Here is a 25,721-nt window from a genome sequence, read left to right as displayed (position 1 = left end):
TGCACTCAGTGTCAGTAAGATGAAAGAGCTGATTATGGACTTCAGGAAGGGTAAGATGAAGGAACACAAATGGAGAAAGTGAGCAGTTTCAAGTTCCTGGGTGTCAATATCTCTGAGGATCTAACCTGGTCCCAATTTATTGATGCAGCTTATAAAGAAGGCAAGACAGCAGCTTTAGTTCATTAGGCATTTGAAGAGATTTGGTATGTCAACTAAAACACTCAAACTTCTACAAATGTACGCATAGAGCATTCTGACTGGCTTCATCACCATCTGGTATGGGCTGGGTGGGGGGGGGGAAGGGCTACTGCAAAGATCAAAGAAAGTTGCAGGAACTTGTAAAAACTTGCAGAACACACAAAACCAAGAAGGGGAAAGGTAAGAAATGAGGTGATAGGGAAGGGGGTTGGGTGGAAGAAAACCTTGGATGGATAAGAAGAGAGAAAGGAACACAGAGACCATGTTGCAACAGTCATGCCATTGGGTGGTAGACTACCAGGTGCTGTTCTTGTTTGGAGAAGGCCAGAGCTCCCAGCTGTTAGCCATCTTAACTCCCCTCCCATTTCCACACCAATCTGTCTGCCTGCGGCCTCCTCCACTGCCAGGGTGAGGCTAAATACAAACTAGAAGAGCAGAGCTGATATTCTGTCTGGGTTGTCTGCGGCCCAATGGCAGGAACATACAATTTTTCAGCTTCAGGTAGCCCACACAACCCTATCTCTCTCATTTGCCCAAATTTTCTCCACCTCCTTCTTTCCATCCTGCCCCCAGCCATCATCATTCAGTTTCTTCCCCCCTCCCCCACTGGTCCATTTGCCCCTCATTTCTCCAGTATCTCCTCCTTTACCAATCCGATTCCACAATCTCAGCCCTTTGTTTTGTCCACATCACCTCCCAATCTGTCACAATCACCACTCTCCCCTCCCCGGCTCTATCCTCTGCAGTTTCCCACTCCTCACTGGGCTCCCGTCACCTGCTCCCCCCCCCACCTATTTAAACTGGCTATACCCCTTTGACACTCTCAGTCCTGATGCAGGGCTTTGACACGAGATGTCAACTGGCACTCTGTATCCATAGATGCTGCCTGACCCACCAAGTTCCTCAGGCAGTTTGTGATTTACAGGAAAGGCTAGGCTCATTGACAGGCTGGCGAGAGGAGTGGGGATGTGATGAGCAGAGCAGCAATGGGCAGCGGTGGCTGCACCAGTGAGTGTCAGTGGAGGGAACAGCAAGAACCATGCCAGTCTGTATTCTTAAACATGACTAAGAATACCAGTATCTGATCTAGTCAAACTAAAGTAATATCCGGGTGCCCTTTGCATGTGGTATGAGTTGTAAACTTGGTACTCCTCACAAAAAAACACTGTGCACCAATGATCTAGAAAGTACTCTTCCATTAATTTTATTAATAAAGCTGAGGATAATTAATAACTAATTTTTAGAATCTTACATTAACAGTGTCTTTGATAAAATATACCATCTTGACACCCAAGATATTCACACAATGTTTCTCTTCATTGCTTAGAATTTATTTTTGACATGATTTTGTCTGTTTATCTAACTGTTGATTATCTAAGTGTAATCACATGATCATTACATTTTAATGTGTGTGTCCGTCTTGCACGGGCTGCACACATGGTAACTCTTCTGACGTCACTTTTTAATGACTTAAAGAAAAGGCTCCTCACATTATTTGGATTGTATGGACATGGCTTAGAGAGTGATCTGATTGAAATAAAGTTTGTAAAATGGATAGGACATATATTAAGGTATTTCCCTTGGCTCTGTCTAGAATTGAGAAATCAGAATCTCTGGATAATGATGAGAACTTAGGATATGGAGAAATTGCTTCACTCAGATCCACACTGTGGATCTTTCGAATTCTCTCTCTCTCTCACACACACAGAAGACCGTGGACGCTTAGTCACTGAAAATGTGTGGAGGACAACGCATCTTCGGATACCAAGGGAATTCAGAGACATGGGAATAGGTTGGGAAGGTAGAGTTTAGATAAGCCAGCGCCTTACTGAAGCAGAGCATCCTGGCAGAGGCAAAAGTCCACTCCTGCTCCTGTTCCTTGTCGCTCACTGCCAGCAAACTGAAATCTCCTGTGACAGCAGGGATACCCAAATTGTAGAAGTCAATTTATACTGGATGTCACCAAATTGTTGTGCAGTGAATACTACTGTGTATCCAGCACACTAAGTAGCACTATATACACACAAAGTTTATAAACTGCATTTAAAACAATATTACATATACAGTAACTTAAATGCAGTGTAATAAAGAGCACATTTACTGCAGCATAAAAATATTGTAGACAGCACAACACACTTATTAGTTAGAGAACTATGAAATAAGTCCTTTACACACAGCACCTTAGACACCTATATATTCAGCATCATAAGCACACTCTACCATTGTAAAGCAACACAAACATGATTTGATACACAGCATTATACGCAGAGAATCTCAGATATTCCACAGAAGGACCCATCATATGGAACCAACTCATCATGATTGTTTAATACAGTTTGTCTTCAAAACAGCAGAGGTTCGCCATTAAGCAGGAGGAACCCTTGGCCAGGGACATGAAGGATTATTACAAGCCCAACAGAGCAGTGTGCCGGGCACAGACTGGCACCTTCTGCTTTCTGTAATGAGGCATCAACCTCTTCACCAACTGTCGCCCTGTCAGCCAGAAAGGATTCAAACGAGAACATGCTCATTACTGAGACTCTTTATTGGATATACTGTATAGGTATATCTCAGGATTATTTTTAGGGGTTGAAGCACAATACAATTTGTGTCGACATGATAGAACAGAAGGGGTACGGCTCCCATCACTCAGCACTGAGCCATGATGTGTGAGGTGATGAGCCCACAGCGGAAGGTAAAGATAATAAATACAATGGCACGGTCTATGTCTGAGACAGTATACACTAGTCCTGTGGCTGTTTCACTGACGGTGCAGTGGTTACGACCACTGTAGAGATGGGCTTGCCGGAGCTGATCGATGTTCCTTGGTGAAGCTGTTGAGATGGAAGGTGTTGGATCCTGACCTGTGTGGGAGAAGTGAAGTAGCCAGAATATTAAGAGCCACGTTGCAGAGCAGGATGCTATCTCAGTGTCTGAGAACACAGCATGAATTGTTCTCATTTTTGTAACTCTGGCTTGAATAAGGCCAGTCTCCTATGGACTAGGAACATCACTCTGGGCTGGTGCTACTCTGTGAGGGACGTTCCAAATACCCCCTTCTTCTTCTTTGCCAGGTGAGCCAAACCCCGTGGCCACAATCCTATTGTTCTTCTCAGCCACCCTCACAAATGCACATCCTATGGCCCAGAGTTTTGCACCAAGAGCCTGTAGGTTCAGGCACCATCCTAACCCTCTCATCACCCCTGCCCCTCCTCAGCTGTTTGCCATCGACTTTGTTGGGTGTTAAACACAGAGCAGTTTAACTAGCCAGTGCCAAATCGCCAGGTTTAGGAGGTTATGGGCCAAACGCTAGCAAATGGGACAAGCATGGATGGCATAGACCAGTTGAGCCAAAGAGCCTGTATGCTCTATGACTTCCATGAATCTGGTGGTAAGGGGTTGATGATCAGGATGGGCGTGCTCACTTCAGGCCAGTGAATGAGTGAATGCTGGGGATAGGGGTGCAAGGGTTGAGGAGTGAAACCTCCAAGCATGCAGCAGAAGGATTCCTCCCTTATCAACCCACTGATGCCTGGTACCAGGTCATTGGGATCATACAGCAACACTCACCTCCCTTTCTGCTTCCTGGCAGCTCTGCTACATTTTACATTCCCGTTCTATCGCCCACATTCTATTGTCTTCCCCTCACTGCCATGCACCCCGACAACTTGCCTATTTCAAGCTTTTTGCCTCTCTCTCCTGCACTGCCCACTCTCCCCACACAGTTCTCTTCTGCTCCACCTCTCCTTCAGTGTCTCCCATTGCCCACTCTCCTCCATCCTTTCTCCATCTTCTTCTCTCTCCCACTTCCTTATCATCGCCCCCAGCCTCGCTCCCCCTCTATCCCACTTTCTCAACTCCCACTCTCATGCCGTCCCTCCAAAATCCCTCCACCCCACTCCTCCAGCCCCTCCTCTCCTTACCTGGGTGGCCTGTCCCTGTTGTTGGAGCTGCTGCAATTGCTGGGCTGTAACGAAGCTGACAGGTTTGCTCCCAGCGATCAGTTTTGTCCCCGCAGGCATTGTCGTGAGAATAATATTTCTTCCAAGTCCACTGATACTGGAAATAGATAAAATCCCTCCATGAACCATTGTATGTCTATGACTCTGATTAAAAAACAAACTGCTCATTAATCCTCCGTGTCCTGACTGGGTCATAATAGCAAGCACTGGAGTTAGCTCACTCCCTCTCTGTTGGCTGCGAGTACAGTCAGTGCTGGCCAGCCCCTGCCTGCCTTGCCCGACCTCACACCCATCCCTCGCAGCTGCACTCCCAGCCATCAGCCCCCATGCTCTCCTCTCCGTCCCTCCGCTGTGGCTGCACCTTCTGTAACTGTCAGATTTTAGAGTAACTGATACTGTGGCAACTTGGTTGGCACTCTGTCACATGCATCCTGGTCTCTTCAGCCCTCCCTGTCTCTACAACTGAAAAGATGAACATTCTAATTTTCAAATTCCGTTGAAGGGTCCATCAGCTAAAACACTGACTGCTTCGTTTCACGTACTATCTGATCTGCTCGGTGCTTCCAGTACTTCGGTTCAGATTTCTAGCATCTGCATTTCTCGCTCCATTTATTTAGCAGGAACTGGGATGTAGAATACTTCCCTTTATTCCCCAGAAATAAGGAGGTCAAATGAAATCTGTTGGTATTTACCACTCAGCCCAACACACACCTATTCTCTTGCTTAGCTTAGGCCAGAACTGACTTGCATTTTATCATGTATCTGCCTCAACAACATAACGCTTGATATGCTTATCTAACAAGAATATATCAGTCCTAGTTATCATGGGTGACGTACCAAAAGGCACAAATGCCTCAGGACTCTCAGCACCAGGTTCAAGAACAATAACTACCTCTCAACCATAATGCTCTTGAACAAAAGGGGAGAAACTACATTCATTTATGGACTCATTTATATTATTATGTCATGTTCGTTATTTAATGCTATTTATTTATATCTGCATTTACACAGTTTTAATTAACTGTTCTTGATGTTTACAGATACTGTTGTATAAATTTGCTAAGTATGCCCGCAGGAAAAGAATCTCAGGGTTGTATGTGGTGACATGCATGTACTCTGACAATGAATTTTACTTTGAACTTAGAAGAATTGAGTGTGGCTAATGATGTGTGTTTATTTAAGAAGGGCTGCAGCAGGTTCAAGCCAAAGAAGTATGACCTGGTGAACCTAACATCAGTGGTGGAAAGGTTACAGGAGATTCTGAGAGACGGGATCTACCTACATTTGGAAAGATAATAACTGATACAAGATAGTCAGCCTGGCTTTGTGTGAGGGAAACAGTGTCACACAAATTTAATTGTGTTTTTTTTTGAAGAGGTGATTAAGAGGATTGACAAGGGTAAGGTGGTAAATGTTACCTCACAAATTTAAGGAAGTCCTTTGACAAGGTCCCACATGCTAGGCTGGCCCAGAAGGACAGAATACATGGAATCCAAAGTGAGATAACCAATCAGCTACAAAATTAACTGGTGGAAAGAGGCACCCAGAAAATGGAGGGTTGTTTTTCAGAGGCCTGTGATCAGTGGAGTGTTGCAGGGATCAGAGTTGGGTCCACTGTTGTTTGTCAAATGTATTAATGATTAGATGGTGAAGGTTCCTTGGTGTTACCATCACCGATAGCCTGTTCTGGTCCACCCACAATGATATCACAGCCATAAAAGCTCACCAACACCTCTACTTCTTCAGGAGGCTAAAGAAATTTTGCATCCTCCAGTCAACTCTTGCCCATATTTATTGATGCACCATGGTCTGGATGCATAATGGCTTAGTATGGCAACGCTCTGCACGTGACAGCAAGAAGCTACAGAGAGTTGAGGACACAGCTCAGTAAATCACAGAAACCAGCCTCCTCTCCATGAACTCTGACTACACTTATCACTGCCTTGGTAAAACAGACAATATAATTAAAGATCCCACCCACCCCGGATAGTCTCACTTCACTTCTCACCCATCAAGCAGAAGATACAAAAGCCTGAAAGTATGTACCATCAGGCTCAAGGACAGCTTCAATTCTACTGTTCTCAGAATCTTGAACAGACCTATAATAAGATGGATTCTTGGTCTCTCAATCTACCTCATTATGGTCTTGCACTTTGTTTACCTGCACTACACCATTTTGGTAGCTTTTACACTTATTCTGAATTATTATTGCTTTTCTTTGTTCCACGTCAATACACTGTGAAATGATTTGATCTGTATAAACAGAATACAAGACAAGCTCTTCACTGTATATGCATATGACAATAATAGACAAGTGCAAAGATAAACTAAGTCAGGAGATCCACAGTGAATGGCAAGGTCCTAGAGAGTGCTGTTGCTTAGGGGTACAAATGCATAGTTTCCTGAAAGTGGCAACACAGTTAGACAGGGTGGCAAAGAAGGCATATGGCATGCACGTCTTCAACAGTCCATCCACTAGAGTTAGGATGTTGCATTACAGTTCTATAAAAAATTGGTTAGATTGCATGAGGAGCATTGTATGTAGTTTCGGTCAATATGCTATACTTAGAAGGATGTTAGTATGCTAGAGAAGGGGCAGAAACAATTACAAGGATGTTGTCTAGACTAGAGTGCTTATTAGGAAAGATCAGATAAGCTGAGGCCATTTATGCAGGAGCATAGGAGGCTGAGGGATGCTCTTTTACAAATATATAAGATTATGAGAAGCACAGATATCTTTTTCCCAGGATAGCACATCTTAGAAGCAGAGAGCAGACATTTAACGTGAGAGGGTAAAGATTTAGAGTTTTCCAATTGGCAAGATTTTCACACAGAGGGTGGTGGGTATTTGGAGTAAGCTACCAAAGGAGGTGATAGAGACGGGTTCAATTACAATGCTTAGAAGACATTTAGGCAGATACATGGATAGGAAAGGTTTAGCAGGATATGGGCAAATGGATTGGCTTGGACAGCCTTCTTGGTTGGAATGAATAAGTTGAGCTGAAGGGCCCTTTTCTATGTTGTATAACTCAATGAACCTAATCTGGAAATGTTCAGCCTGGACTCTAGGGCACAATGTTCCTGGATGGGAACTAAGGGAAGGAGTGCTTTCTGCTACCACATCCCAAAAGTCCACATCAAATGTTATTCTCCATTGTTTCAGATACCATTCTCTATCTAATCTACCACTCCTTCAATACCCTTAAATTCCTCATTAATGGAAACACAAGTCTTGCCTCAAATTTTACCTGTTCGCTCAGACTTACCAGACTCTGTAGGCCAGTAATGGTCCCAGATCTTCCTAATCTGTAGAATTTATTGTCACAGCAGCTTCCCCTGCCTGAGCTGAATGAGATCCAGCTGTCTGGTCCACACTCACACATCTCTGCTGAATACACTCCCAGACACATTTCACAAGAATTACCTTTACTGTTTCTTTCAATGTTTAACAACTTCACTTTACATATTTTAAGTATAACAATCGTTCTATCTGTTTACAAATATTGCTTACATTTCTCTACAGTAAAATCAGACAACATCGGAGTCCCCTGCCATCCCATCTGAGCTGTTTCTGGGATTCCACTGATCTCTGCCATTCCTCACCCTGCCCAATACACTCAGTGTCACTTACTTTGCCCCAAGGTTGCCCTTGATTATTGGTCCTGCCATCACCCCTTTTCCTTTGAGAGGTTGGTTCAGGACTGATAAAGGCACGGTGATGGTCGCAGGCAGCTTGGTCTGAGAAAGGAATTAAGAGACAAGTTAATACTTCATAGTGTCATACAGTATAGATACAGGCGTTCTGCCCATCATGTCTATGACAACCATCAAATACCAATCTATCCTAATCATATTTAGTATATAATCCACAGCATTGTTTGCCTTGGTGCTTCGAGTGCTCATCCAGACACTTTTTAAAATGTTAATAACGTGGTATCACCTGCCATCTGAGTTACTTACTATCGGACACAACTCCACGTGAACAATGAGGAATACGTAGGGCAATATGACGTTACAACCATTTCAGGCTTGCATTAATTTTACACAATTACTGGATCTCACAATGTGCTCTTTCAGAGTCACTCCAGAAAAGCCAATGCATAAAGGCTTCTGGACTGCGGAACACATCAAACCCGACCCTGTAACGGGCAACCGGCTTGCGGACAGTTACATCAACACCACTCCACATACTGCCTGACTCAGTCAGCCCTGATGATCACATTGGTCACATGCCGAAACACTGGAAGCCACTGCTGGTAAAGGAGGCTAATGTAGCTGGAAAACGACAGGAAGTTATGACACAAAAGGATCCATTAGGCTGATTGAACATTTGCTGGCTGAAAATGATTCATCATGACTCACCTCATTTCCCTTCTCCATTCCAAGGGAGTAAGTTACAAACCCTACCATTTTCTGGGTGAAAAGCACAGGTATTTGTGTCACTTCTCCCTACCTCTTCCACCAAAGATCACTGGCCTTTTTGCACAAGTACACAAGACCTCCTTGTTCACTCCACCCAGGCCCCTCCACTCTATATACTTCAATTAAATACCCTCTAGTTGGAAAAATATTACCTTAACCTGCTGAAACTTACTGCATGATTAAGACTTCAGTTCCTTGCCATCCAGTTATAAATCTCCATTCAGCCCTCACTAATGCTTCCTCCATTGAGACAGAGAGGGAGAGAGGCCCTGATCACCCTGCAATCGCTGACTGCTGACCAATACCAGCTCCCAGCAACCACCACTTTCATTTTAAAGTTCTTATCCTAGTTTTTTTAAATTCAAATGGCAATCATTGGTTGTACTAAAGTGATACTTTTGCCAGTCACTAAATCTCTGCAGCTCATTAACCTCACAGCCTCAGGAAATGCTTTTCTCCAGTTTTCTAAACACTTCATGATTTTAAATAGCTCCATCAACTCACAGGTTCTTGAGACGGCTCGTTCAACTGCAAGCCCCTAGCTTTAGGACTCTGGTCAATCTTTTCCTGATCTTCCCAAATTGTCGGGTTCATTCTAAAATTTTTAACCTTATTTTATTTACTTTGAGATACAATGCAGAATATGCAACAAAGTTATTCCAAAAAGAGTGAAACTGGGCTTTGAGGCTCTGCACAGGTTCTGCAAAACTTTTGAATTCTATACTGTCCTATCAGCATCAATGATTCATGTATAATCATCCCAGATCTCTTCCAATGTGCCTCTTTAATTAGCTTAATATCAATAACAAATTACTAGTTTTCCAATTAAGTTTACTGCATTGCTTGTTAGGGAAAGTATTACAGCAGTGCTCAGGCAGGACAGATTAGAGGGCTTGTCTACTGAGTCCTTATGGGTGGAGCTGAGAAACAGGAAAGGTATGGCCACATTAGTGGGATTGTATTACAGACCACCCAATAGTCAACGAGACTTGGAAGAGCAAATCTGCAGAGAGATAGCAGGCAACTGCAGGAAACATAAAGTTGTGGTGGTAGGGGATTTTAATTTTCCATACATTGATTGGGACTCTCATACTGTTAGGGGTCTAGATGGTTTAGAGTTTGTAAAATGTGTTCAGGAAAGTTTTCTAAATCAGTATATAGAGGGACCAACTAGAGGGGATGCAATATTGGATCTCCTGTTAGGAAACGAATTAGGGCAAGTGACAGAAGTCTGTGTAGGGGAGCACTTTGGTTCCAGTGATCATAACACCATTAGTTTCAATTTGATGATGGACAAGGATATATCTGGTCCTAGGGTTAAAGTTCTGAACTGGAAGAAGGCCAAATTTGAAGAAATGAGAAAGGATCTAAAAAGCGTGGATTGGGACAGGTTGTTCTCTGGCAAAGATGTGATTGGTAGGTGGGAAGCCTTCAAAGGGGAAATTTTGAGAGTGCAGAGTTTGTATGTTCCTGTCAGGATTAAAGGCAAATTGAATAGGAATAAGGAACCTTGGTTCTCAAGGGATATTGCAACTCTGATAAAGAAGAAGAGGGAGTTGTATGAAATGTATAGGAAACAGGGGGTAAATCAGGTGCTTGAGGAGTATAAGAAGTGCAAGAAAATACTTAAGAAAGAAATCAGGAGGGCTAAAAGAAGACATGAGGTTGCCTTGGCAGTCAAAGTGAAGGATAATCCAAAGAGCTTTTACAAGTATATTAAGAGCAAAAGGATTGTAAGGGATAAAATTGGTCCTCTTGAAGATCAGAGTGGTCGGCTTTGTGCGGAACCAAAGGAAATGGGGGAGATCTTAAATAGGTTTTTTGCGTCTGTATTTACTAAGGAAGCTGGCATGAAATCTATGGAATTGAGGGAATCAAGTAGTGAGACCATGGAAACTGTACAGATTGAAAAGTAGGTGGTGCTTGCTGTCTTGAGGAAAATTAAAGTGGATAAATCCCCGAGACCTGACAGAGTGTTCCCTCAGACCTTGAAGGAGACTAGCATTGAAATTGCGGGGGCCCTGGCAGAAATATTTAAAATGTCGCTGTCTACGGGTGAAGTGCCGGAGGATTGGAGAGTGGCTCATGTTGTTCCGTTGTTTAAAAAAGGATCGAAAAGTAATCCGGGAAATTATAGGCCGGTGAGTTTAACGTCAGTAGTAGGTAAGTTATTGGAGGGAGTACTAAGAGACAGAATCTACAAGCATTTGGATAGACAGGGACTTATTAGGGAGAGTCAACATGGCTTTGTGCGTGGTAGGTCATGTTTGACCAATCTACTGGAGTTTTTCGAGGAGGTTACCAGGAAAGTGGATGAAGGGAAGGCAGTGGATATTGTCTACATGGACTTCAGTAAGGCCTTTGACAAGGTCCCACAATGGGAGGTTAGTTAGGAAAATTCAGTCGCTAGGTATACATGGAGAGGTGGTAAATTGGATTAGACATTGGCTCGATGGAAGAAGCCAGAGAGTAGTGGTAGAGAATTGCTTCTCTGAGTGGAGGCCTGTCACTAGTGGTGTGCCACAGGGATCAGTGCTGGGTCCATTGTTATTTGTCATCTATATCAATGATCTGGATGATAATGTGGTAAATTGGATCAGCAAGTTTGCTGATGATACAAAGATTGGAGGTGTAGTAGACAGTGAGGAAGGCTTTCAGAGCCTGCAGAGGGACTTGGACCAGCTGGAAAAATGGGCTGAAAAATGACAGATGGAGTTTAATACTGACAAGTGTGAGGTATTGCACGTTGGAAGGACAAACCAACGTAGAACATACAAGGTTAATGGTAAGGCACTGAGAAGTGCAGTGGAACAGAGGGATCTGGGAATACAGATACAAAATTCCCTAAAAGTGTCGTCACAGGTAGATAGGGTCGTAAAGAGAGCTTTTGGTACATTGGCCTTTATTAATCGAAGTATTGAGTATAAGAGCTGGAATGTTATGATGAGGTTGTATAAGGCATTGGTGAGGTCGAATCTGGAGTATTGTGTTCAGTTTTGGTCACCAAATTACAGGAAGGATATAAATAAGGTTGAAAGAGTGCAGAGAAGGTTTACAAGGTTGTTGCCGGGACTTGAGAAACTCAGTTACAGAGAAAGGTTGAATAGGTTAGGACTTTATTCCCTGGAGCGTAGAAGAATGAGGGGAGATTTGATAGAGGTATATAAAATTATGATGGGTATAGATAGAGTGAATGCAAGCAGGCTTTTTCCACTGAGGCAAGGGGAGAAAAAAACCAGAGGACATAGGTTAAGGGTGAGGGGGAAAAAGTTTAAAGGGAACATTGGGGGGGGCTTCTTCACACAGAGAGTGGTGGGAGTATGGAATGAGCTGCCAGATGAGGTGGTAAATGCAGGTTCTTTTTTAACATTTAAGAATAAATTGGACAGATACGTGGATGGGAGGTGTATGGAGGGATATGATCCGTGTGCAGGTCAGTGGGACTAGGCAGAAAATGGTTCGGCACAGCCAAGAAGGGCCAAAGGGCCTGTTTCTGTGCTGTAGTTTCTATGGTGCATTCGGTGCTCGTTATGTTCCATATTGAAATAACCAATGCAAAACACCTCTGTTCAGACCACGGATGATCCTGAACTAACTATTACTATAACTTTAATTTTCCAATCTACTCTGACCTCTCTGCCCTTGGTCTTCTACATAGTTCCAACAATGATCAATACAAGCTCAAGGGATAGAACTTCATCTGCCGGCATGGCACATTGCAGCCTTCAGCATTCAACAACTCCATGCAGCCAATCATTGTTTCTCAGATTCCTCGGCTTCCCACTCTCCTCCTTCAGTAATTCCAGCTTTCATCTGTTCCCTTCAACCATTACCCCTCAACCATCAGGCTCTTGAACCAGAGGGGATAACTTCACTCGCCCATCAATGAACATCATAGGTAGTTCTTGCAATCTATGGACTCACTTTCAAGGACTCTTCATCTCATGTTCTCGATATTTATTGCTTATTTATTTTTTTTAGTCTTTCTTTTTGTACTTGCACAGTTTGTTTGTCCATCCTGTTGGGTGTAGTCTTTCATTGACTCTATTGTTGAAAATGAACCTCAGGGTTGTATATGGTGACATATATGTATTTTGATAATAAATATATTTTTACTAAATACTTATACTAAAATATAATAAATTTACTTTGAATGTTGAACTTCCTTTCACATCTGCTCTTGATGCAACTTTACCATCCACTTACAGCTTCATCACCACCATTTGAAGCATTCAATTGTTTCCAGTCTTCACCTTATCATGGCATCCCTCTTCTTTCTCTACCCCTCTCACTTCAAAACTCGTCTCATTTGCAACTTTACCCAGTACTGAAATACTTCCCCTGAAGTATTAACCTCGTTTTTCTTTCCAGATGTTCCCGACCTGTAGATTCCATTTTATTTTATTTTTATTTCAGATTTCCTGCATCTGTGGTATTTTCCATTTTTGACTATCCCCCTTCATCAGGTGCTAAAGTACACTGACTTCCAATTTACTGCACTGAATTTTATTTTCCATTTCTTCATTCAATGCATCAGATTTACACTCATCTGATGGCCAGGTCTGTTTGCCTCACCATCCCCAAATTTATTTATTTATCTAGCGATACAGTGCGAAGTAGGGCCTTCCGACCCTTTGAGCTGAGCCACCTCAGCAACCCTGGACAAACCTGATTAACCCTAATCTAATCAAGGGACAATTTTCAAAGACCTATTAGCCTACTTGATACGTCTTCAGACTGTGGAAGGAAACCGGAGGACCATGAGGGTGGTGAATCCGTGGAATGTATTGCCCCAGGCAAATCATTGAGTATATTTAAGGCAGAGGTTGACAGTTTCTTGATTAGTCAGGGCACGACAGGATACAGGGATAAGACAGGAGACTGGGGCTGCGAGGGAAATGGATCAGTTATGATGAAACGGCATGGCATAGCAAACTCAGTGGGCCAAATGGCCTAATTCTGACCCTATACCTTATTGTCCAAAACCCACACATTCCACTGGGAGGAAGTACAGACTCCTACAGAATGCTGCCGGAATTGAATTCCAAACACTGGGACGCCCTGAGCTGTAATCGTTGCGCTGACTGCGACACTACCATGGCATATCAACATATGTAAGTTTCAGATTTGCTCCTTTCTATCTCAAGTAGGAGCTTGGTGTGCCATGTTTTGGGGCAATGTCACTGCTGGGACTTCCCAAACACTTGGTGGTGGCGGTAACTAAAGAACACCATGATGAAAGACAAGTAGGGCAGCGTTTAAACTTACCGCCTGTGTTGTAGACACCATGGTTGCACTGACAGGAACCTGCCTGACTGTAGCTGTACCTGTTCCAATCGAGATTGGTAGCCCAGCTGTTGGTGTTACCTTGGTGATTGCCTTTGACCCGGCTGAGCTTACTGTCGTCAGTGTAACTGCAGCTGAGGTTATCGTACCCGCAGCCGTGAATGGTTTGCTGGAAGTTGCCACGGCAATGGCCTGCCCGGGTTTGGGAATGACCCCGAGGCCAGGCATGATGCGAATGGTGGCTGCAGGCTTGGTGTCAGTCGAGGAGAGGGGGGCACACGCTTTACTCATCTGGTCAGCTACCGTTACAGCCAGCGCCGGCATCAACCGGATGGCGGCACTCGTTGCATCTGTTACTTTCAAGTCTGGTGTGACCTTTACAACCGTGGAGGTAGTGGGTGCACTTGTGCAGGTGGATGCCTTCACCAGGGTGTCCGTAGACTGCATGGCTGGTGTGACGTGTAGAGTGGCTGAAATGCCCTTGGTCCCGAGCATGTCTGGAGTGAGTTTGACAGTGGTGACTGGTGCCTTAGTCAGGGTGGCCATCATATCCTGTGTGATGCGGAGCACCGTCTGGCCTTTGGAGTCAGTGGTGATAGAGGATGGGGCCAGCCGCAGAACATCTTTCCCCTGAATCCGGATGTTGGTGGCTGTCAATGGGATTCCAGTACTAGACTGTGCCTTCACCCCAAGCTGGCCTGCAATGGCAACCTAGACAGAACAATCTGTTATCAGTTGCTGTAAATGCTCAAGAAATAAGTCTTAGCCCAATATTCAGAAATGAAAAGTCTCTGTGGACATACCCTCTCAAGAGCTGGGAAACCACAACCATAACAAAGTGAGATTCTGTTGAGCTATAAGTTGCTTAACAGCTAATGGTTCAATTAGTTTATCAGGCAACCACTCACACCAACAGTAATGCACTGAGCGATATGGTAATTCAGAGGCCAGGACCAGGTAAAAAAAATAAGAACTGCAATCATCAATTATATCCAGTCAATTCTCAGCTTCCCTCTTGTTTTTAGGACAAAGATAAAGTGTCACCTTTAGTTTTGGGCAATGAGATATCACCAGGGACAAAATGGGAAAAGACTGTACTTATCTCTCAATGAATAAACAACAGCAGGAACATTAAGACTAATAAAATCTATCATGATACATCATTGCTGTCCATTCCTCTATGTTTATAAAGCTGGATATAACATATACAATGCAATTTAGCCTCGAACTGCTCCAGTGGATCTTAGCTTGCCCACATTTGCTCTGCTGACTGGATTGATTTAGTTCTCGATTTTCACTTCACCACCTCCTTAGTTCTACTCTAATCTGTGGCCCATTTGCCCTGCCAATGAGTTTAAATTCCTTCAACAGAAGAAGCGAACCTCCCTGCATGGGTGATGTATCACAAATTCCCAAGCTTCTCAAATGCATTGGCCAACAACTTTTAAGTACCCCCTCCATTCCCCATCCACCAGCAGCCAGGCAAAGGCTCACCTGCCTCATGATGCTTTGTCCTGCCACGTTCTGTAAGATGCTGGTGGCAGAGCTTGATGCAGCGCTGTTGAGTGTGCTGGACACTGTTTTGGAAGCCGTGCTGATCCCAGCCATTGTTAGATTTGCTTTAGTAGAACTCTGCTGGATGTGAACAGTACTGACACCAGACTGAGCCTTCACTGGCACTGTCAGAATAGACTACAAAAAGAAAGTTTAAAAAAAAAATCGATATTAAGGAATCAGTCTAATATCCTCTTTTGTGAAACTCAGCTAAAGCAATAATCTGAATTAAATCCAGCTTTGAGCCACCAACATTGAATCCAACTCACTCCTGTTTAATGAGCAACATCAAAACACAAATTCTACTGGTACTCTCTCAAAGACATTGTTACATCCTGGATTCATTCATCCAAACTAACAGTCTATTCATTCTGGAAAGTTTTTTTTAATCACAGGTGGATAGCGTAGTGAAGGAGGTATTTAGTGCATTTGCCTTTATAGGCTGAGGCAGTGAGTTTAAGAGTTGGGACATCACATTGCAGTTGTAAAAAGCACTGGTTAAACCACTTTTGCAGTTTCGCATATAGTTCTTGCCACAACACTGCAGGATGTGGTAGCAACAGAGAGTGCAGATGAGATTCAGCAGCAAGAGGGCTGCATTTATAAGGCAAAATAGGACAAGCTGGCTTTATTCTCACTGGATCATAGGAGGCTAAGGTAAGCCTTCAAAGAGATTTATAAAATTATGAGGGCATAAATGTTTTCCCTCTCCAGAGGAGGGGAGTCTAGAACTTGGGGGATAAAATTTAAAGTAAATCTGAGTGGTAGGCTTTTCTGGAATATCTGGAGCGAGCTGTCAGAGGAGTGATGGAGACAGTGACAGGAACAGTGCCTAAAAGGCATTTGGACAGGTATAGGGATAGGAAAGGAGTGAAGAGATATGGGCCTGCTGCATTCAAATAGGACTAGCTTAGAGAGATAGCATGGTCGGTGTGGACAAAGTATTGGTATTGATTTATTATTGTCACATGTACAGTGAAAAATCTGTCTTGAATACTGTTCATAGAGATAGGAAGAAAGCAGGATGATGTCCTACAAGCTGAATTTAAGGAGCTAGGAGGTAAATTAAAGAGTAGGACTCAAAGGTAATAATCTCAGGATTATTACCGGTGCCACGTGCTAGCCAGAGTTGGAATAGCAAGATAGCTGGAATGAATATGTGGCTTGAGCAGTGGTGCAGGAGGGAGGGTTTCAGATTCTTGGGGCGTTGGAACCGCTTCTGGGGGAGGTGGGACCAGTACCATCCAGACGGTCTACATCTGGGCAGGGCCAGGATCAATGTCCTAGGGAGATTGTTTGCTAGTGCTGTTGGGGAGGTTTTAAACTAATATGGCAAGGGGATGGGAACCCACACAGAAAAGAAGAGGGAAGTGTTGCAGGGACCAAAGCTAGAGTTAGTGAAGAAAAGAGTAAGAGTAGAGTGCACAAAAGTAAAAAGCAAAAATCGCATAGGTTCTAAAAGGACAATGAGTAAAAGGGCACTTTATCTAAATGCCCGCAGTATTAGAAACAAGGTTAGTGAACTTGTGGCACAGATCAGTACCAAGGCATATGACTTAGTGGCCATTACAGAAACCTGGTTGCAAGGTGGAGATGACTGGGAATTAAATATCCAAGGGTATCAGGTAATATGGTAGGCAGGAAAGCAGAGGAGGTGGGGTGGCGCTCTTGATTAGGGATGAGATCAGGGCGATTGTGAGAGACGATATAAGATCTACGGAGCAGAATGTTGAGTCCATCTGGGTAGAGATTAATAATAGTAAAGGGAAAAAAATCACTGGTGAGTGTTGTCTATAGGCCACCCAATAAAAACATTGCAGTGGCAGAGGCGATTAACCAAGAAATAACTGAGGCTTGTCAGAACGGAACAGCAGTTGTCATGGGGGATTTTAACTTCCACATAGATTGGGTGAATCAGGTTGGTCAAGGAAGTCTTGAGACGGACTTCATAGAATGCTTCCGTGATGGTTTTCTTGAGTAGCATGTTAGTGAACCTACAAGGGAAAATACTATCTTAGATCTAGTCCTGTGCAATGAGACAGGTAAGATTAACTATCTTGTAGTCAGGGATCCTCGTGGAAAGAGTGATCATAGTATGATTGAATTTCGCATACAGATGGAGGGTGAGATAGTTAGATCTAAAACTAGTGTATTATGCTTGAACAAGGAGAGACTACAACGGGATGAGGGAGGAATTGGCTAATGTGGATTGGGAGCACAGGCTACTTGGTAGGACAGTTGAGGAACAATGGAATACTTTCAAAGAGATTTTTCACAGTGCTCAACAAAAGTATATTCCAGACAAAAGTAAGGACTGTAAGGGTGGGGAGAGCCAGCCTCGGATAACTAAGGAAATAAAAGATAGTATCGAATTAAAAGCTCATGTATACAAAATCGCAAAGAGTCGTGGGAGACTGGAGGATTGGGAAAACTTTAAAAAGCAACAAAGAACAACTAAACAAGAAATAAGGAAAGGGAAGATAGAGTATGAAAGTAAATTAGTACAAAATATAAAAACAGATAGCAAAAGTTTTCATAAATACATAAAGTGGAAGAGGGTGGCTAAAGTCAGTGTAGGTCCCTTGGAAGATGAGAAGGGGAAATTGATATTGAGTGATAAGGAAACGGCTGAGGCATTGAACGACTATTTTATGTAGGTCTTCACGGTGGAGGACACGTCTAATATGCGAAAGAAGGATGTTATGGACGAAATGGGAGGTGAGGACCTCAATAAAATCACTGTCACTAAAGAGATAGTGATGAGAAAACTAGAGGGCCTGAAGGTAGATTAGACCCCTGGTTCTGATAGGATGCATCCCAGGGTGCTGTGGGAATTGGCTGAGGTTACAGTAGACGCGTTGGTAATCATTTATCAAAACTCTCTAGACTTTGGGCAGGTCCCCGCAGACTAGAAGACAGCAAATGTCATGCCACTTTTTAAAAAAGGATGTAGGCAAAAGATGGGCAACTATAGGCTAGTTAGCTTAATGTCTATAGCTGGGAAAATGCTTGAAGTTGTCATTAAGGAAGAAATAGCGAAACATTTAGAAAGGAGTGGTTCCATTAGACAGATGCAGCATGGATTCAGAAAGGACAGGTCCTGTTTGGCAAACTTACTGGAGTTCTTCGAGGACATAATGAGTGCAATGGATAGAGGGGAACAGGTGGATGTTGTATACTTGGATTTCCAGAAGGTGTTTGAGAAGAAGGTGCCGCACAAGAGACTAATAAATAAGATACGGATGCATGGAGTCGGAGGAAGTGTATTGGCATGAATAGTGTATTGGTTAACCAATAGAAGGCAGAGAGTTGGTATAAATGGGTGTTTCTCCAGTTGGCAGTCTGTGATGAGTGGGGTGCCGCAGGGGTCGGTGCTGGGCCTGCAGCTGTTTACCATTTACATTGATGATCTGGAAGAGGGGACTGAGTGTAGCGTAGCAAAATTTGCTGATGATACTAAACTGAGTGGAAAAACAAATTGTACAGAGGATGTGGAGAGACTGCAGAGGGATATAGATAGGTTAAGTGAGTGGGCCAAGATCTGGCAGATGGAATACAACGTTGGTAAATGCGAGATCATCCACTTTGGAAAGAATACTAGAAGAGCAGATTATTATTTAAATAGTGAAAGATTGCAGCATGCTGTTATGCAGAGGGACTTCGGAGTGCTTGTTCATGAATCACAAGAAGTTGGCTTGCAGGTACAACAGGTTAATAAAAAGGCAAACGGAATGTGGGCCTTCATTGCTAGAGGGATTGAATTCAAGAGCAGGGAGGTCATGCTGTAACTATACAGGGTACTGGTGAGGCCGTACCTGGAGTACTGTGTGCAGTTCTGGTCTCCATACTTGAGGAAGGATATAGTGGTTTTGGAGGTAGTGCAGAGGAGGTTCACCAGGTTGATTCCAGGGATGAAGGGGTTAACCTATGAGGAACGATTGAGTCACCTGGGACTATACTCTCTGGAATTCAGAGGAATGAAAAGGGATCTTATAGAAACATACAAAATTTTGAAAGGGGCAGATAAGATAGAAGTAGGAAAGTTGTTTCCATTGGTAGGTGAGACTAGAACTAGGGGACATTGCCTCAAGATTCAGGGGAGAAGATTTAGGACAGAGATGAGGAGAAACTGTTTTTCCCAGAGAGCGGTGAATCTGTGGAATTCTCTGCCCAGGGAAGCAGTTGAGGCTTCTTCACTAAATATATCTAAGATACAGTTAGATAGGTTTTTACATAGTAGGGGAATTAAGGGTTATGGGGAAAAGGCAGGTAGATGGAGCCGAGTTTACGGACAGATCAGCCATGATCTATTGAATGGCGGGGCAGGCTCAATGGGCCGGATGGCCTACTCCTGCTCCTATTTCTTATGTTCTTAGATCAGATCATTACATGGTGCATTGAGGTAGAACAAGGTAAATTAATAACAATGCAGAATGAACTGTAACAGCTAGAAGCAAGATCATAACAAGGGACTGAAGATTGTGAGGTCAAGAGTCCAAGCAGGGATACAGAAGTAGCAGGTGGAGGTTAAATAATGAGGAGCAGGCAGAACATATTGGGAAAAACATGATCAAAAGAAAGGTACCCTTAGCAGCAATATTCATACAAAAGTGAAGGTGCAAAGATACAGGAACATAAATTCCAAGATCTCTCATGATGGTATTGCAGTTTGAAGGGTATTTTAAGGATAAGAGCCAAAAAGAATTCTGAACTTTACATAGGACATAGGAGTAGAATTAGTCCATTCAACCCATCTGCTCAATCATTCAATATTGGCTGATTTATTATCCTTCTCCATTCTCCTGCCTTCTCCCGATAATCTACATGTTGAATAATAGCACAAAAAGGAATTAACTTTGTATGAGCCACTGGATAAGCTTTAATGGAATGCTAGACATCCTGGCCTTCATAAGGAGAGCACTGGAGCCCTGGAAAGGGAACAATGAAGAGATACTGAAATCATATCAGTGATAACAGGGAAAATATGGCAAAACATTCAGTTTAGAGGGCAGTTTGAAATAACTAGGTGTAACCACCTCACTGGGCTAGTATGCAAACTTGGCTCGTTAGCTGGCTCTCTAGCTACTCCTCCAGGATGTAACATGACAGATCAAAGATGCTGGTGAACGCAGCAGGCCAGGCAGCATCTCTAGGAAGAGGTACAGTTGACGTTTCAGGCCGAGACGACTGTACCTCTTCCTAGAGATGCTGCCTGGCCTGCTGCGTTCACCAGCAACATTGATGTGTGTTGCTTGAATTTCCAGCATCTGCAGAATTCCTGTTGTTTTTGTAACATGACAGGTTTGGACTGGGTGTACCACACAGTTCCTTGATTCGGCTCATCATCCTGCTTAGGAGGAACTTGCACCTTCTCAAAAACAGCTCTGAACACAGGGTGAATGGACAAGATTTTTCAAAAAGTACTCTCCATTTCTCTCCAGCCTTCTCACAATGGAAGTATTTGTTGCCACAAGAATGGAAGCTCCACCCTTTTCAACCAGATACGGACAAACCAACACTAGTGTGTCAATGGTTTCAGTTACCCCAACCTCTGCTTCCAAAAACTCCAGTTTCAATAACAAGTAACTATCGTACAGGTACTCATCAGTATTAAGGCCCAAAATTTCAAGGGTACTGAGTGGCACCAGATACCGGTTTTATAAGGATCTGTAGAGTAAAGTAACTTAAGAGCCTGTGTCAATAGGGCTCCAGCATAAAAAACCTTAAATCTGCATGGATACATCAGAGTTTGGTCCAATTAAACCTTCAAGAATAGTGTTCTGCACTTTAGCATTTCCTTGATACTGATTTGAACGTATCCTCTCTGAGACACCAGCCCGTTCCTTAACTGGGTCCCTCCGCAGCTGTGCCTCTTTTCTTCTGTTTGATTAACCACTGACTTACACTTCAAAGATTTTCCTGCCCCTCAGTCTTGCTTGAAATGTCCATCTTCTCTACAGTTGTAACAAAGAATACCGGTTGCCCCTCTAGTCAAGAGACCTTTTTCAGCAGCAGTCCACTACGTTGCAAGTCCTGCAGGTGGGTCAGGTTTCCCAATAGACATATCATTTAGCTGAAATATTAGCAGACATCCAGTGAGTCAGCTCAGCTCGAATGTTTTCCACCTCATTCTTCAGAAGCTCTACTTCCGTGGCATCAGGGGTCATTTTAGTAACAGAGGCTACCACTGAAGACACTACTCGGCTTTTGGAAATGCCCCTCTTCTCAGTCATGTTTTCCTCCTCTCTAACTTCTCTGAGTAACTCAGTAAAAGATGGAGGAATCTTGCGGGTCATTCAAGTACATAGAGCAATCACGTCATGTGACAGCACGCCCTTCACAACTTACTCCATCCTCTAGCAATTTCTCTCAGACAGTTGAATGCCCTTCTTTGCGGCACAAACGCTGCAGCAGATTCTGCAGTCTGAAAACGTAGACAGACAGCTTCTTTCCTTCCTCCTGGAATGTGAGTCTGAACTTCATCATCAGGTCGGCTGCACTCTCAGCAGTGCCAGAAACATCTTCCAGAGCTTGCAGGTAATTAGCTGATGTGGCTAATGGGTTTACTGCCTCTCAGAACCTCACTAAAACAGCCGATGGACCCTGTAAACTCTCTGTTTATTCATTTTATCTGAGCACTACCATTCATCCACCAACTGAGATGTCTGCTCAGCTCAAGCCTCATGTTCTTCTTCCACATCGGGTGTGGGCTTGACCCCAGAGATCACTCCCAGCCTACAGTAACTTTGGCTCTCCACAGATACACTTCAGCAATTCTCAACCAGTGATGTAATAGCCAAAACCAGCTCAGAACTTAAATCAATTGCTGAAGAACCCATTAGACCGTCCACATCAGACAACTCCCTTTCCTTGCTTCACAGAAACGAGGACAACTTGTCTTTAAAGTCTTCGCCCTCAGCTAGATGCCACCCTTCTCTAAAATCATGGACTGTCCATGGCCCTGGCTCTCCAGATCTCCCAACCAATCAGGCAGGTGACTTCAGTCATGTTACTGCTAGTCCGGACTAACACGACATAGTTACCAACCGACTGGTCAAAACGCCGTTCAATCAGCGTAACTTTCCCTAAAACTTTTACAGAAGTTAGCACCCTGAATACACGTTCATCGGGAATTCTGACATCAATCTCACTCAAAACACAACCATTATTTGTGGATAATCTCTTTGAATCGCATCAAATCTTAATCCCTGCAGCATCCATAATAAAGTACCTTAATCACTTACCCCAACACTAGTTTAAACACACACTTAAACACACTAATTGCTTAATCAATTCTTAATAGCATTCAGCGAATCACCAGACGATAGCCCCCACAAATGTAACCTCCTCACCGGGCTCAAATCCAAACGTGGCTCAGTGATGAGAAGGCCACCTTTCATAAACAGTATACATCTAGGGTTTGGGGTTCAGCCAAACAGGAACAGCTCGTAGGAAAAAGAAAAAAAAAATCAAAGGGGCGATTACAGTTAACCCAGTCTAAATGCATACATAAAGTTGGAGCTCACCTTGAAGTTGTCCTTTCTACTCACATGCTGGACCCACAGTCTGCATGAAATTACACACCATATTTGAACTTCGCTTGAAATCCATCTCAAACAAATGGTCTCTCTCTTGGGAGAACTGGCCCTTCCTCCTTGAAGCCATTCATCTGTACAAAGCACTTTGTGCAACAGGGACGCTCCTCCCTATGGCATTCTCAGCCATCTTCCCTCTGTCCTCCCCACAGCTCCCGCCAAAAAGACTACGAGCCCACTTGTGTCCATCACAAATCTCTCTCTGATCAGCTCTCTCTCGAACCTAATCCCAATTTCACCATCCTGACTGGCTGACTCCTAAGTTGAACATCATAGCCTTTTATCTTTAGCCGAAATCCAAACATTCCACCAGCAGGACACACTGCTTTTACAGACAGCTACTAAATGAAATACCCTACAGCATTAGCAGTAAAAATCTTAACTAGGGTATTACATAGTCATAACAGAAATTTTCAAATTAGTGAAAGTCTTTGAAGGAACAATGAGCTTGGACTGAAGAGTGACGACAAGTAGAAAGGATGTTCCTGATGACCAGGTAGACCAGAACTAGGGCTCACAGACTGGGATGTGGGAAAGCCACTGAAACGCAAGATCAGGGTACATTTGTTCATCCAGAATCAGTGGAATTCTCTTCCATAGGGCACAGTAGAGACCAAATCATTATGTATATCCAGGGAGGAGAAAGATATTCCTAAATAGGAAAGGTATGAAGAAAATCAGAACAGAGAACTGAACTGGGTTATTAGCCACAATCATTTTGAATGGTGCAGCAGGTCTGAAAGGTCAAAAGGGTTATTCACAATTTATTTTTTGTTTGTGTTGGTTGGTGAAATGGTGATGGGGAGCAAGAGTTCACATGAAAGAATGAAGACCAGAATTAAAAAGGAGATGTTTGCTTTCTGAGGATAATGAAGACAGAGCACAGGGAGCAAATGGGGCAGAGACACAGAGACAACAGCTTCTAAAAAAGCAATTTAGCAAAGTATTAGAAGAGAACCAACGTAAAAGTATACAGGGGAAGTTCAGGAAAATGGAACAAAAGCAGATGAGCAATGAGAATTGGTGCAGGCTAACAGACAAAATCAAGTTTTTCTCTGCTGATTTTTTAAGTCTATAAAAATAAAACTGCATTTAGTAAGCAGAGAAGTCAACACCAGCAGACAAAGGAAATAATTTAATTTTTGAATATTTATATTCTCAAATTCCTCAAGTGCACACATCACAGAGTACTTAGGTAAAGGCAAGTCTTGCAATTTGAAGACATTTGTTCCAACATAACTGCTGGTTTTCCATACAAAATACTGGAGGAACTCAGCAGGCTAGGCAGCAGCAATGGAAAAAGGTACAGTCAACATTTCAGACTTGAGACCCTTTCGCGGGACTGGAGCCTACCCATCACCTCCCTCTGGTCCTCCTCCCCCTTTTCTTTCTTCCATGGCTTTCTCTTCTCTCCTGTTGGACTCCCCCTTCTCCAGCCCTATATCTCTTTCACCCATCAACTTCCCAGCTCTTTACTTCAACCCTCCCCTCACTCCCGGTTTCACCTATCACCTTGTGCTTTTCTCTCCCCTTCCCCACCTTCTAAATCTACTCCTTATCTTTTTTCCTCCAGTCCTGTTGAAGGGACTCAGCCTGAAACATCGACTGTACTCTTTTTTCCATAGATGCTGCCTGGCCAGCTGAGTTCCTCCAGCATTTTGTGCATGTGGCTTAGATTTCCAGCATCTGCAGATTTTATCTTGCTGGCTTTCCACAGTTTAAATCCCCATCAGTCACAGAGCCCCTCCCCAGTTCTAAACCCCTCCATTCTAGAGGATGTCCCCAGGCCTGAAGCTTCACTCCACCTCACCGCTGGTGCAGAAACAGGGAGGTTAGCCCTCTGCACCTGGACAAGGTAAGTGCAGACAGGGATTATGCACCACAACTTCCGATGGCCGAATGGGCTCAGCTTCTTCTGGCTCTTGGTCTTTTTCGTCCTTACCTGAGGAAGCACTTTACTGTGAGCAGATGCCGTGACAGTGGGGAGCCGGATCTGATGTTGGTGCTGTTGCACTTGTTGCACCACAGAAGCCGGGTGTGCACTAGAAGCTAAGCCATGCTGAGCAGTGACTACCCGCACCTGGGGAACAGTGGCAGCCACTGAGTGAGGTAGCATCTGGCCTTGAGTCTGTGGTCCAGCATGAAGTCCTGGTTGTGAGCCAGACAGCAGGTTCCCAAGCTGTGGCATTGAAGGTGAGGACATCAACAAAACACTGCAAACAAGAATGAAACCATTCAAGTTAAACATCTGTGAACAATGGCTTCTCACTGTGGCCACTGCAAATGTAAATCACCAGTCCATTCAATTCTACCCCAATAAAACCCAAAATACCAGGGATCTTTTTCCTCCAGTATTTACCCTCGATCTAAAAAGAACTGCATTTATACAACACCCTCCCATGAGGTCAAGACTAATTAGCAGTTAACACAAATACAGGTCCTCCTCAAGTTAAGCAGGGTTCCCGAGAACTGTTGATAGCCCATTGTGACAGCTCCCACATGCCTGAAGCCCCATAGCAGTTGGCAAATCCATCCGATCAATCTCCCACATGGTCAATGATACGCCCAAGTTGTACATAAGTCGGGTATTCTGAAGCTGCGAAGGGCCTGTAAACTAATCATTTGTTTTAGTGATCCTGGTTGAAGGTCAAACCACCAGGGAAAGTTCCCTTGATCTTCATCAAAACAGTTCCATGGAATGAAG

The 25,721-nt window shown here is 43.6% G+C and overlaps 1 protein-coding gene across 1 annotated transcript in view; it reads right to left on the bottom strand.

Moving 5' to 3' along the window:
* Nucleotides 1–300: 300 nt before the first annotated feature.
* The window catches only part of nfrkb (nuclear factor related to kappaB binding protein), a 107,623-nt gene continuing 82,202 nt past the window's right edge, over nt 301–25,721 (bottom strand). Inside the window, exons 15-20 of the mRNA XM_063038441.1 lie at nt 24,960–25,230; nt 15,363–15,560; nt 13,851–14,579; nt 7,792–7,898; nt 4,122–4,257; nt 301–3,062 (exon numbers count right to left, since the gene is read on the bottom strand). Of these exons, the coding sequence (XP_062894511.1) occupies nt 2,943–3,062; nt 4,122–4,257; nt 7,792–7,898; nt 13,851–14,579; nt 15,363–15,560; nt 24,960–25,230 (1,561 nt within the window). The 3' untranslated portion in view covers nt 301–2,942. The remainder of the gene's footprint in view (nt 3,063–4,121; nt 4,258–7,791; nt 7,899–13,850; nt 14,580–15,362; nt 15,561–24,959; nt 25,231–25,721) is intronic.

The sequence above is a fragment of the Mobula hypostoma genome, chromosome X2, assembly GCF_963921235.1.
Source record: "Mobula hypostoma chromosome X2, sMobHyp1.1, whole genome shotgun sequence".
Lineage (NCBI taxonomy): Eukaryota > Metazoa > Chordata > Chondrichthyes > Myliobatiformes > Myliobatidae > Mobula > Mobula hypostoma.
This window is presented reverse-complemented; position numbering and strand designations above follow the sequence as displayed.